This window comes from Scatophagus argus, chromosome 10, assembly GCF_020382885.2.
Source record: "Scatophagus argus isolate fScaArg1 chromosome 10, fScaArg1.pri, whole genome shotgun sequence".
NCBI lineage: Eukaryota > Metazoa > Chordata > Actinopteri > Scatophagidae > Scatophagus > Scatophagus argus.
In genome coordinates this window covers 1,287,469-1,301,969 of record NC_058502.1, presented here as the reverse complement: position 1 = coordinate 1,301,969, position 14,501 = coordinate 1,287,469, and the positions used below count along the sequence as shown (strand labels likewise).

Here is a 14,501-nt window from a genome sequence, read left to right as displayed (position 1 = left end):
TCTCAGTTACTAGCCAGCTGGGACCTGTCAAAAGGTTATATAACCTAATGGCTGCCTGTTCCTTGCCAGGTTATTGTGTGTGTGTGTGTAAAAAGAGAGAGCATGAAAAGACGGAAGGGTGGGAAATGTGTGTGTGTGTGTGTGTGTGCTCCTGGGTGTTCCACGCATGTTCCACATGCCTGTGCTAAGAGCTAATTTATCAGTCCCCCTCGAGCCCGTTTGGTCGTCATGGCAGCAGGGCTTCACTGTGGAAGTGGAGAGCGGGCGGCGAGAGAGGAATGAGAGGTGCAGTGAGGGGTGGAGGATGGGAAGATGACGGAGTATAAACAGATGTAAACACTGATGAGGACGCAGAGCGGGACACGAAGACAGAATGGAAGACGTGAGACTGAGGCTGGACTTGTGCAACCAGGCTGCCGTCCCTGACCTTAATGTGTCCAGGGTTCCTGTGCTGGGAGGTTTGCTGTGCGGCACTTGGATTCATCTGAGAATATCCAATGTGAAGTAATGAAGGAGACCTCGGCCTTAGAGAATAAAGCAGTGATAACAAACAGAAGGGAAGCTAACCTGTGACAGGACAGTCATGAACTGGACCTCATCCAGGAATCATGCAAATCACACGTTTGATGTGAAAATGAGTGAACGTTCAGCCTGCTGGAGGAGGCCAACAATCAGGCACATTTGTTTTCCTGTCCCAGACTGCGAACAACACGAGCCTGCTAACATGCTAACGCGTTCACCGTGTTCGCGCTCTTAGTTTAGCATGTTAGCAAAGTCAAACCAAAGTTCTGTACAAACTAAAACTGGCACCTGGAGGATCCTGATGGACGTCCATCTGAGGACTGTGAATGTTTGTGCTACGGTTCAGATGTTTCAGTCTGGATCAAAGTGGTGCAGTTAGACCAAAAACTACTGCGCACACTGCAGCCCTGCAGAACCTGCTCCTCACTGTTTGTAGCTTTGGTAGCTTTGTGGCTCGTCTTTGTGTTGCACCAGTGAGGCAACATGTGAAGTCAGGCAGAAAAACATGGAGGAGGAGCTTTATTCACGGCTGTCTCTCACAGCGAAGATAAACGAGCGAGAGCCTCCGAGTGCTGTCACACACTCTCTGATATCTGTGTGTGTGTGTGTGTGTGTGCCACCTGCCTGTAACACACACTCAGCCTACACACTGTTACACCACATATGGTCACCACATGTGGCAGCTGTGAGTGTGTGTGTTGGACCGCCACCCTTTGCACACAGAAAAAAGAAAAAGCAGGTGAATGGGACGTTGTGTACTTGAACTCACCATCGCCTGGCTACACACACACACACACACTAAAGTCACACAATGAAGTCATTTACTCTAGATTAAACTGTCTGCTATTAAAGAAAAATGACCAACTGGTCTTTTTTTTCACACACACACACACACACACACTCACTCAGCAGTGTGTCACACTAACCATGAGGTCAGTGGTTACACTGAGCTGCTTCTCCTCCGTTGTGTGTGAAGAACACTTACTTATTATTCCATTTTAATCAAGACAAAAACAAAAACGAGTCTTAGCTACTCCATCTAAAGCTCCCCACCAAAGCGGCCTTTTGTACGTCGTCATCGTCATCATCGGGCTGAGGCTGGCGGTCAGACGTCTTGGTAGTTTGAGGAGGTTGTTGTCCTGACGTAGCAGGTTGCTGTGGCTGCCTGAGGCCTGGAAGACTCTGGTGATGGTTTGATTTGATATCACAGTAAGATCTCACAGGGATTTTGTCGGTTTTCCCGGGACGTCAGCTTGGCAGTGCGGCGTGTGGGAACCTTTGCAGTGTGTGTGTGTGTGTGTTTGCCGTGTCAGCAGTTTGTTGTTCCTTGACCTGCTGTGTGCCCAGCTGATGGGCTTAGCCGTTTACAACAGCATCGCTCTGGACATCCACTTCCCGCTCTACTGTTACAGGTAGGCCTGAGTGTCTCCGCCTGTCACACGGGACTGCCGCAGAGGGAATATCCTCTCGAAGTGTGACTTGTTGTTGACTTTTCTTTTCTTTGCCTGAAATGTGTGTCCACCCTCACAGGAAGCTCCTCTCTCCACCCACTGTGCCTTGTGACCAGAATGCCCTCGTGGGCATGGCGACCGCCACCCTGGACGACCTGCAGCAGATCATGCCGGTTTGTGTCTCAGTCTGAACTCTTTGGATCCCTCACGTCTTTTCTGAGACACGAGCTCAGAGACTGAAGAGCAGAGTTTAGGTTTAGGCACATCAGAAATTCATATTTTACTCGCAGATGCACGTTTTATTTAAAAAGAAGAAGAACCTGTAAATGACGCCGCGGCGTCTTCATCTGAGCGGCTCTACAAGCTGTTAAGTTCAGGCAGAAAGTCTCAGACTCGACCCCTGCTGTGCTGACACGTGCAGCTCTCTGTTCTGTCACTAGAGGGAGCCATAAACCTTTGGTCTCTGCTTCATCACCTCCACCTCCACCCCCTCACCCGAGCCCTCCAACCATCCTCTTCAAAGACTCTAAATTTAACTTCACATGTTGCCACCAGGCTTAAGTTTAGTCTTCAGTCAGATAACATTACCAGCTCATCTTTTAGTCTGCATTTACGTGCATTTAAATGTTGAACATAAAAATGCCTTCCATGCATTCATTTTTGAGTTTTTGATGCTGAAGTTATAGGATTTTCATTGATCCATAGTGAGTGTTCACATCTTCAGCCAAGCACACACACATTCCTGTTTTTTACTTTACTGTCGAGCCTTGAATCGAAATCCTCAGTGTCTTAATGACAGACATTTATTTTGATGAATCTAACACTGAGTCGTTCAAACAGTCGAGTGTTCCCAGATGTGCAACCTACTCGACCACTTCAGCTCCGAGTCTCACTCACACACACACACACACATCCAGAAGTTCAGTCTCACACATGCATGCTCCTCCACACTCATGCATGCCAGTGTACACATCGCAGCTGTACATGCTGTACTCACATTGTGTATTTTCTTGGTTTATATGCACATATAACCAATATAACCAAATCCCTGAAGTGTCGTTATGCTGTTGGGACTGCAGGTAGGAGAGCAGTCCACAATGAAACTCAGTTGTTTTTGTTCAGAGCCTGAAACTATGGCCCAGTTTGACTCTGAGGTGTGTTTGACGAAGGCGTTGACCGGCGGAGACACACTGTGGGACAGAAGGGCCACAGTGTGTTGTATTGTGCTGTCGCTGTACTGTACTGTCGCTCAGGGTTATCTGATCCACAAGCTGGTTCACGTCCAAAACCTTCTTTACTGTCAAGGTCAAAAGCTCTGGTTCTTTCTCTGATACAAGCACACACACACACACACTCACACACACGCACACACATCGGGGTACTAAAACGGGCCCTGTGGTTGCGTAACAGCAGGATATCAGGAATGAGGCCTGCAGTTGGTGTCAGAGCCATGACTCTTCAAACTTTATTCAGCAAATATTCTGTACAGCCAAGTGCAGCTCCGGTGTCTTAGTCAGGTGTGTTATGATATCAACTGAGTTGACACAGTGAGGTGTCACTCGTTAGAGGCTGGACGTCAGGCGGTGAGACAGCTGGTCACTTCACACCGGACGGAAACTCCCTCACTAACGTCCAGCTTCTGTGTCCAGTGTGAGACAGCACAATCAGCATGAAAGGAGTCAAACAGCTGAAAACGGCTGAACTAAGTTTGATGTAAAAATGGTTGAGTTTAATGTTGTGTCTGAAGTGATGAAAAGGTGCATCCACCACTTCCACATGCCTGACATGTGGAAGTGGTGGATGCTTGGGAAACGAGTCAGGGTTTCCTCCTGAAGAAGAGTCACTTGAGCTGATGTGGGACCAAACCAGTGACCTCTCGTGTCCGTCTGCAGGAGCTGGCTCATGGTTTGGGAGAGCTGCTGAGCTACGAGGGAAACGTCGAGGAAGACTTCTACCTCACCTTCCAGGTACCGAGACACACTGACAGTTTGGGCAGGAGGGCTGAACTTATGGAACTGCAAAAGAAAGATTTACTGCTAAAACACCACTGACATGAAGAAGAAATTATAACATTTTGAATTAAGGATTTGACAAGCTGTTAAACATCAGCAGTTCTTATTTTAGCTTTATTAGCACTGTTGTTAATGATGTGAGGATGTGATTGAAGCGTCTTGGCAGGCCTGACGTGCTAACAGCCAGCTGTGACTGCTGTCACTGCTGTGTCATTTTAATGAAGACCAGAAGGTGAACTGATGTCATGTAGCATATCAGACAAACGGCCATGAGACAGACGGTCGTTAATTTAACCGTCGGAGTGTTGCCTTTTGATACGCAGAAACGGTTTGGATCTGAATGTTATAAACACTCTTGTAAAGCAGATAAAAGTTGTCCATCACACATCCAATCAGATCAATAAAGAAAAAAGTTGTGTTCAATAGGAAAACATGATTCTTATCTTCAAATGATGGAAAACAGAAACAGAAACTCTGCATTAATTGATTATTTTTTGTTTTTGTTTGACTGTAATGATTGAGGAACTTCAAATTTTGTCTGGCTGCTGGTTATGAATTCAGAGTTAAATCTGTGCAAACCATCTCAGTTGTTTCAAACTAAAATGGAGCTGCTTGGTTTAACCTGATGTGGACAACTGAGGCACTGCAGACCGAACTCGGGACAAAAGGTTCCCGAAACATGTTGAACTTCCTGGTCTGCGTTGATTATCAGGTTTAGTGCAGGAATCCTCACCAACTGCTCACCTTCACCTCTGAAAAGCGACGTTTTCTTCCTGGAGCGACGTGCACACAGTGATTATCTCAGCGAACCATTTGCCCACACACTGAAGTTGGAATTTATCGTATATACTTCTGCTTTAAACAACACAGACATGTTGCAGGTTGTGGCTGCTGCTACAGACCCGAGTCCTTGGGGTCCACATCACCTCCTGCACAGTGCGACCTCAGCATGTTTTGTGATGCTGCTGGGCACAGTAACCAGACACACGCTGTAATGGAAGGCTTCAGGTTGCAGCCGGGGTTCTACATGAAGCCGGGACATGCAGTATGTGAGAGGAAACCTTGTGCAGAGGACTGAGTGGACGTGTTATTTTAGCCCACAGTGTGAGCTACAGGCTGGTCTCGGTCACACCACTGTGGGACCTGCCGTACCCCATATTTTCTGCACACATCTGAGTTTGTACATGCAAGAGCCCTCGCTGACATAATTCCTTCTTCGTCAGCCCTGACCTGAACCGAATTCCAGCTGTAGACCCAAAGCTTATTTACCACAGACCACATATGATGAGTACAACACCGATTCAAAACGAGCTGGGATGCTGGAGAAATCGAAATAAAGCAGAATGTGATCATTTGCTATTTTTTACTGAGCTACACTGAAGTGAGAAGAGCACAAAGACAACATGATGTTCTTTTTTTTGTGTTGCAGGTATTCCAGGAGGAAATGGGCGTGGTCAAATCCTACAACCTGAAGCCTGGAGGAGACAAAATCCCCGTAACGAAGCAGAACAGGAAGGGTGAGTCTGCAGTGAGCACTTTGTTTTGGATTTTCACAGCGAATGACCTGAATTTCTCAATCTTAATTAAGCAGCAGGGTGCAGGTTTGTGCAGGTAAGGTCAGGTGTGTGTGACGGTGAGCACATTTCTCCTGCGTGAAGCTGCACCCCGCTGGTTATCCGTATTCTAACAGAGCAGAAACACATCACATTCATTCACATCAGCAATGAAATATTAATGCATTTAAAATAACAGGACGTCCAAGCACTGCTCCCTCAGCCTGCTGCACGAGTCCAAAGCCCCAGCTGCTTCTTTAGACTCATGCTTCAACACAACACACCTCAGTCCAAAAGACTGCAGGGCTCGAACGTGAGCTGAACCCCCAGGAGCCATCCAGCAAACTGCTCACTGATTGGTCCAGTAAGCAGCACCTGAGGAGAACGTCCTAAAACCACACCCAAGTGGCTCCAGCCATCGTTTACTGCTGCTACGCCCGACAACCAGAGGAGCTGGAGAGATGGGACGGGGAGCCCATTCAAACAGCACAGACTCTGGACTCTCAGGCCATGAAGGTTTCCTGTCTTTTGACGACTGAACCTACTGTATACTTAATGTACTTTGGCTTTTTCACAAAACAAATACTCTCCACTGTCTCTGAGTATTCATGCATTCATTTAGTGCAGTACATGTAAAATGTGACATCACTGTCACCGTCCAAAAAGTGAAAAACAGGTCACATCAGTCACTGCTGTGTCACGTCTAAATCACTCGTTACGCTCGTTTCCCACCTCGGGGCACAGATCATGAGGTGTTTGGAAACAGCAGCTTCGCTCTCAGGGTTGTCGGGTACACGCAGTGAAAGTAAAAGCGAATTGGTCCTCATGTTTTTCACGTGAACAGATCAGAGTGTTCAGAGTGAACAGTAAACCTCCTGTGCTGTTTAGCTTCATGCTACTGGCTCAGCTCGAAAGCTTCTTTGTTCTTTTTAAGAGGATCAAGTCCACTTCATTTCTCTTGTTAAACTTAATTTTCCACCCAGGAGCCGTCCAGATTCCAGCTCTCTGAGAGTCAGGTGGAAGACTGGATGGTAAGTCTGTAACACACATCCTTCTCTGTCCACAGAGTATGTCCAGCTCTACGTCGACTTCCTGCTGAACAAATCCATTTACAAACAGTTTGCTGCCTTCTACCACGGCTTCCACAGCGTGTGCGCCTCTGATGCACTCATGGTGAGTCCGCAGCGTGTGTGTGTGTGTGTGTGTGTGTGTGTGCTGAGGGTTAATGAAGCAGTAGGGACTCGGCTGTTGGTTGCACAAATATTACACACAAGCTTTCCATTAGTCATTCGTTCCAGTTTCTGCTTAAGGCAGCCAAACAAAGTCTGCAGTCAAAGATTCCAAACGTTTGAGTGGAATAAATTGTGTTAATATTTGAGAATCTCAAGTGAGCTGGAAAATAAAAATAAAAACCGATGAAAGATCGACTTCCTGTCGTGTTCCACGAGGATGAACGGCTTCACGTAACTTAGATTTAAAGCTTGTTACTTTTACAGCCGAATGTGTTCACAGGAATAAAAAAGGTGAAACAATCAGTTAGGTTACCACATCACCACACCAATAATGACACACCAGACAGGCGTGTTCTTCCAGTTAGCCAGCAGTCCCTCCAGTCCTGACAGGCAGTGAAGGGCTGAATGTGGTGAGAGGGTCGACTCCATCCAGGACGACATGCTTAATGTGACTAAACTGGCTTTGCATACGCACAGAGCGAGCAGCACGAGGCTGAACCTGCTGTGGTCAGAAAGCGCGTCGCCAAGCCCAGAGCCACAGCTGATTATACTTCACATCTGATCGCGATGCTGCTTATTGGACTCTGAGAAATCTGCAGCGTGCTGATGTCATGTCCCGTCTACATTCACTTCAGCTGCTCACAGCGGTTTCCATGTTTGTGTTTCACTTTGACGCTTTCTGCTCATGTTGGGGTATGATAAGATTCTCGCTTCTTAAGCCACTTTAAAATGTGCCGTATTGAGTTTCTTTTGTAAGGCACTGCATTGCTTCACATGACTGGGGTTACGGATGTACATGATTTGGTCACAGGAAGGTGGGGTGTCGATCAGGTTATTGATTGTGGCCTGTGGAATGTTGGTCCACTCCACTTCACCAGCTGTGAAGCTCCTGGACGTCGGCAGGAAGTGGAAGACGCCGTCGTGCACGTCCATGCAGAGAAGCGTGCTCAGCGGGTGATGTGTCTTGTCTCGCCGCTGCAGCGTGAGGTGATGGAGGCACATGATTGGGGATCTCATCAAACTGCCCACAGTAAAATTCAGCCGTGTCTGTTGTCACCATGGGGCACTCTGCACTGACATCAGCTGTCCAGGTGAAGGGTCCTCAGGCCGTCTGCAGGTGAGGAAGCCGGTTGTGGAGGTCCTGGGCTGCCTTGTTTACATGTGGTCGGCGCTTGTGAGCCTGATAGTGGATGTGCTGCCAAAGTATCTGATCCCTCTATGAAATGAACGTGATGTTCACTGGCCACAGCTCAGCTGGACGTTCCTGCAGCCGACTGGCCAACCTGCGACATGATGAACCTGCACACCTGGAAGTGCTCATCAACAAACTTGTACTTAAAATCTGAGAGAAAGAAGTATTTTGTGTGCATCAGGAAGTCTTTTTGTTGCCTATACGACTACAAACAGATTATTTACTTTTTTATGCTTTTTGCTTTGTTTCTTCCTTCTTTTAGAGAAGAGCCTGTTTGTTTTCTTTAACATAATGAAATGAAAGCTCTTGATAAAAGTAGCTGACAAAGAGCAGCATTTCTGAAAGCTTCCTGTGACGTGGTGGAGGTGTGACCTCTGACCTCACACAGCGTCGGGTCACAGCTGTCAAGCTCGCGGTGAACCACGCAGGACTGTGTGTAAGTTCTTACTGAAGTGTTTTGTCACACTGCTGAGTGAACACACTGAAATAACTCTGACTGACTGCAGATAAGACAGACAGACAGTTTGACCGGTTTATCAGCTGTGAGACTGAATCTGGGTCAGCGAGGGGACGCGGTGATCTAAACTCTGACACTGAAGCTGCGAGGTCTCACGTGCAGATCATAACAGGCAGATATTTCCATCAGGTCTTCAGCCATTTCTGGATCCAGCATGTTTCACGTTAGGCTCATGTTATTGCGCCTCAGATGAATGAGAGAAAGACTTTTACTGACACACTCAGCAGGTGAACATTTGACCAATCAGACGAAGCCCCGCCTCGCTTCAGATTCACTGAAGTCAGTCTGTTTTTGCTGGTTTTGGTGGCTTTATGAGGCTCGAATGAGACAAATCAAGTGGAACAACACAAACAAATGTTCCAGACTTTTTAGGTTCCCATCCTCCCACTGCAGCTCCAGGACTGGATCTTTATAGGACTACAGCAAGCAAAACCTGTTCCAGTGTTGATGTGAGCCCCTGATTGTTTCTTCAGGACAGACTTGTGCTCAGTGAAGTGAATGTTATATTGAAGACAAAACTAGACAAGTTCTTTAGTAAAAGGTCCAGTAAAAACGTCATGATGAACTTGTTAAACAGCTCCACAACCAGGCAACACATCAGCACACACACACACACACCCACACTCAGCCAGTCTGAAACTGAAAATGAAAAAGTTTGCATCCGATGGTTCAGTCACGTCCACAGTGTGTGACGTGTCAGGATGTGATGAGGCAGGTTAACTCGTCACAGCCACACAGTGAAGCTGTCAGAGTCGGGGGGTTTTCACTGTTACATCATGACAGGCTCAGACAGACTGAGGATTTAAACTGTTGCCTTCTAAATGATTAGTGAGCCTCATATTGTTTGGGCAGTTTTGTTGTTTGTGGCCTGCAGTCAGACTCTTCAGACTCTCAGACTCTTCCTGTGAGCAGACAGTAACTCTGTGACGAGACAGCGAATACGTTTGACACATTTTCTGATATCGGCAGCTGGGATGACGCAGGACTTCCTGTATCTCTTCCTGAATTACCGATTGTGTGGCACTTGCATTACCTTCCTGTTTCAGCATTAAAGTAGCGGAAATGATGATTAAGTTCGACCGCAGTTGTGTTTTAGTGAAAATTCTGCTGAAATCCTGAAGTTGCATACGTGCTGACAACACATGCGCTGAGGCTAAAGTGAAAATCCCTCCGATTTCCGCGAAATCAAACTGCTTTTGAAGAGCGATCAACCAATTAGTAGTAATCAAGGAGGCCAATAATCAATATCTCCAGCAGGTAAACACTTGCAGTAAAAATGAAAATCTTTGTGTCAGAATTTAGAATAACAAGTGATGGACTCTGAGTGCAGTTTACTCCCTGCTGCGCCTGAGGTGCTTTGCTTGAGTGTTCTGCCACTTCGCATGAGGGGTTTGTAACAAATCACAACTCTAAGGTTTAATGTTTTGGTCAGACTGCAGACAAGTCAGATTTGTTTCTCAAATGAGATCTTTAAGACAGACTGTCCGCACCATCAGAGCAGATTTGTGTGTCCAGACATCACCATCATCAGCACGTTTCCTTCTATTCCACCTCATTTCTCTTTGGCGACATGCGAAAGGCTCGTCAGATGTTCGCTGTGTGTTGTGAGAACCAAACTGTACATTGAGTCACTCAGGAGTGTGTGTTTATGTGTGTGCAGCTGCTGCGGCCGGAGGAGGTAGAGATGTTGGTGTGCGGGAGTCCAGAGCTCGACATGAGCGCTCTGCAGAAAGCTGCTCAGTACGAAGGTTACAGCAAGACAGACGCCACCGTACGGTAAGACGCCTGCACTTCCTGCTTCCTCAAACTGACCAACTGAGCCGCACAGAGACTCTCACTCACAGACGCTTAGACCTTCATCTGAGTCTCCTGCTGTTACACCTGAGTCCACTGTGTGGCAGAAGTGAAGTCAGGCGAGGACACATCAGTACTTCACTACTGTGGACACAATGGACAGCAGAAGAAGACGTTTGTTTCTTCTCAGGCCAACTGGAGTTTGTTTGTTCAAGTCGAGTGAGAGTCAGTCATGACTGACTACGAGTTTTCAGTGTGTCGAAGCTGCACACATGCAAGGCATTAAGTCTGTAACAGGAAGTAACACTGTCTAACACACACACACACACACACACACAGACGTCCTTCAGACAGCACTTTTCAGCCTCACAGCTCACAGCAAGCAGCTGCAGGCCTCTTACACAACCTCCACTCTGTCTGTCTGTCTGTCTGTCTGTCGGTCGTTCATTTCTCCGTCTATCATTTTCTAAACTCTCTGCATGCAGACAGATTGGAACGGGTTTGTTCATCCATTGTTGATCCTACACTTTCAAAGGACTCATTTAAACAGATTTGGTTTGCAGTAGAAGAAGACAGCACTGACAACAGACAGACAAAACATGATAAAAGCACTCAAGGCTTCACTAATCAGGACTTAAAGGAACAATTCGTCCTCATTATTTTTCATTATCTGCAGAACAGCACTGCAGTGTTCTGCTAAACACCTGAACAAACTGGGGACATGTTTTTAAACATGAGCCACAGTACATGTGAGCTATCTTCGCTGTCCCACCAGGTCTTTCTGGGACGTGGTGTTGGCCTTCCCTCTGGAGCTACAGAAGAAGCTCCTCCACTTCGCCACAGGAAGTGATCGCGTTCCTGTCGGGGGAATGGCTGACCTCAACTTCAAAATCTCCAAGATCGACGTTCCAACCGACTGGTAGGCTTCACACGCTGACCACACTGAGACCAGAACTCTGAGTCACAGTGAGAGGGAAGCTTGGCCTGAGGTGTAGTCTTTAATAACCCGCGCACACACACATACACACACACACACGCACGCACAACTTCTCCACGCAAATGAAAGTCATAACCACATAACCACCACAACTACTTTGACTGGCTGACCCAGCTTTCCGTGTGCTCGCTCCGTGATGTGGTTTTCTTAGGCGTAACAGACACTGCAGGTGAAGCATTAACAGGACACCTGCTCTGTCTGTACTGGACTGAGTCTGTGGTCACAGACTCGAGTGTGAACTGAGCTGCAAAAGATAAGACACGCTGTTGAACTTTAACTACCAGAGCTCTGAATCTGGGTCAGAGCATGGACGAGCTGAACACACACACACACACACTCTGACATAATGCGTTCCCTAGCAGCTTACCATAACCTTGAAGATCTCCTCAGCACACATGTAGGAGCATGTAGGCGTAACCTTAAGCTAACCCTTAAAACCAAGTCTCAACCTTCAGACAGTCCCCTGGAGTTATGAGGAATGTCCTCACTTTCCAAAACGTCCTCACCGTAAATGTTCTTCAACGTGTTGCACACAAGAATCCATAACCATCAACCACAGGTTTCCATACAACCAAACATGTCGCCAGTACAAGCAGAGCATCAAATATGTCTGTGCTGCGCAGCACCTGGGCAGCACCTGGGCACACCTGGGGGACACCTGTCATGGTTTGAATAAGTTCTTTTGTGTGTCTCTGCAGGCTGCCCATCTCTCACACCTGCTTCAATCAGATCTGCCTGCCTCCGTATCGAACCAGGAAGGAGCTCAAACACAAACTCACCATCGCCATCTCCAACGCTGAGGGCTTCGGCCTGGAGTGACCAGCAAGCACACACACACACACACACACACACACACACACAGACTGTTAGCCGTGTGAGCTGTCTGTCTGCCACAACACAACGCACCTTATGTATCTCTGTGGTCGTGGATCAGACTGTAGAGGAAACGAGTCGCTCACTACGTGGTTTCTAATGTCCGACCGCCTCGTCATGGACTCTCACGCAGCTTGTATTGTTTCACTGAGGTTGGACTCATCAGTTTGCCAATACTGAACTTTTTAATTTGCAGATGAAGAAGATGGGAGGTTCATACTGCAACAGAGAAACACTAGAAATCCTTTCATTTGCACATGAACTGTTGGGTCTGTTAGAAGAAAGTCCCGAATGAAGACAACAACATGAGGACATTTGGACTCTTTGACGAAGATAAAAAGATAACTCAGTGTCATAAATTAAAAAGATTTCTAGTTCAAACATATCAATCATAACGAGGTCACTGCTTTGCTCAGGTAATTATTATCACATACAACTTTATTAAGACTGTTTTTATCGTTGCTTCTAACAGATTCCCAGCATGACCGTCGTTAACATTAACTCTACGTCACGGTCCACGAGTCCGGACTGAAAGACCGGAGCGTGTAAACGTTAAACCAGAGAAACCAGTGTGTTTCACTCAACGAAGCTTTGCCAAGATGATGACATGCTGTAGGGAGTGAACTTTTAGTGGCCTGTAACTTCCCCTGTGACGCCCAGCGGGTCTGATGAGGCTCGGGTCAGCGCAGCAGACTGACTGCTGGTTCACAGGAAGCGCTGATTTCATCTCAATCAGTTTAGTTCAGATTTATGATGACAAGCAGAAAAACAAGTCAATCAGAACAACTGCATGGGCAGTTCAGTAATCCAATAAGCTATGATTCATCCATGAGTACTGAGTCTTGTTGAAATTTCAGGAAGAGGGAGTGGAGATCCGGCACAAAGTGAAGGTACAAGTAAGCAGAAACAGAAAAGATTTCTGGATGACTCTTTCAGATGTACGGTTTTAATTTGTCCTGAATTTGTGTCTAATCTGACTTTTGGTGAATTTTTAAGTATGTCTTTTATGAATTCCTAGGAGATGTGTTTGTCATTTTGCTTTGTTTGCATCACACTGTCAGCACACCAAGCTTTGCTGGGACACGAGTCACGAGACAAACATCGTCTTGTTTGGTTTTGTTTTCTGACATTGCAGCCTGTTTTAGTGAACGAAAGGCTGCAGCACAAGTGTTTTCACTTATTTTAAATGTTGTTCTGATACAGAGCTGTTGATTGACAGTTCGGTGTTTGGTTTGGTCATGTTTTGTGGTATTGTGGCTGAGGGATGAGCAGCAGCCTGCAGGTAAACGTTGAATCTTAGTCGAGTACGAAAGGCCCGACTGGAAAGCAAATTCAGTGCTTTTAAATGTCCTTATTGCACCAATCCTGGAAATCTGAATCCGCCATTTGTCCTTCAGTTTCTTTGACTAAAACAAATAGAACACAAATGAAAAGAAATTGCAAAACTTATTTTAACTTCTGAATTTTGAATTTCATCTTCCGTCTTGTTGCTGCGTCCTCTTGAGGTCTGACTAAGCTTCATGAGCAGAAGTGGATGCTGTTTGTGGAGAGCTTCAGCTCGCTGTGTTTACGTGCACTCTGACAACCAGGCTGCTGTGAATCCATCAGCAGTCCCATTTCCCCTTTAGCCCTGACCTCTTTTTGGAATCATGGCTCGCTTAGTTTAACGAAAGAAGCCGCTGCTTCCTAATTAGTCAGAATTTTAAAGTCAGATTGTTAGTGTTTGATTGAATTATCTTTTTTTACTTGTTCCGCTGCTTTTTACAATTAAAAACGTGGCCTTCTCAGGAGAAATCCGGTTTTTCTAATCCTCTACCCCTCAGTTACCCAGCAGGTTTCTGTTCTTTTACGTGACATTTCAGAGCTGGACAAAGCTGACTGTGGGTACTACGTGCATGTAAACGCAGTGAATGTGAAGCAGTTTGATCATTTTTGGTTGACAAAATGCATTGAAGATCCCATGAAATGGAGACTTTAAACTGTGTCCAAGATGCCACTTCAGTGGGCCTTTACTGTGAAGAACAATATCATCATCATGGAGTCACGGTTAAAGCACCACAGATGCTGGTGACATCCAAACTCTCTGCTGCTGCTGCTGTAGCTTCAGCAGCTTCCTGCAGCTTCCTGCTGTCTCTGGTCCAGAGCTGAGCACCGCCGGTCTGAAACACTCAGCTCTCTCTTCCGTCACATCAGGTTGCCATGGCAGGACGTCTGAAGTCCCAGAGACGAACTGGCAGTAAACCCAGAAGTTACCGAGCAACAGTCGAGCAGCATGTCTGGTCGCAGCGTCCAAACACGTCAGACTGATCTGGGTCACTCATTGACTCAGTGTCGCTGAGCGTCTACGGGGCCTGAAAA

The 14,501-nt window shown here is 46.7% G+C and overlaps 1 protein-coding gene across 1 annotated transcript in view; it reads left to right on the top strand.

The window, feature by feature from the left end:
* hectd2 (HECT domain containing 2) overlaps window positions 1–13,927 on the top strand; it is a 36,448-nt gene extending 22,521 nt beyond the window's left edge. The window contains exons 15-22 of the mRNA XM_046402131.1: window positions 1,870–1,934; window positions 2,053–2,146; window positions 3,866–3,940; window positions 5,415–5,502; window positions 6,605–6,711; window positions 10,140–10,255; window positions 11,049–11,192; window positions 11,969–13,927. Of these exons, the coding sequence (XP_046258087.1) occupies window positions 1,870–1,934; window positions 2,053–2,146; window positions 3,866–3,940; window positions 5,415–5,502; window positions 6,605–6,711; window positions 10,140–10,255; window positions 11,049–11,192; window positions 11,969–12,089 (810 nt within the window). The 3' untranslated portion in view covers window positions 12,090–13,927. The remainder of the gene's footprint in view (window positions 1–1,869; window positions 1,935–2,052; window positions 2,147–3,865; window positions 3,941–5,414; window positions 5,503–6,604; window positions 6,712–10,139; window positions 10,256–11,048; window positions 11,193–11,968) is intronic.
* The last annotated feature ends 574 nt before the right edge of the window (window positions 13,928–14,501 follow it).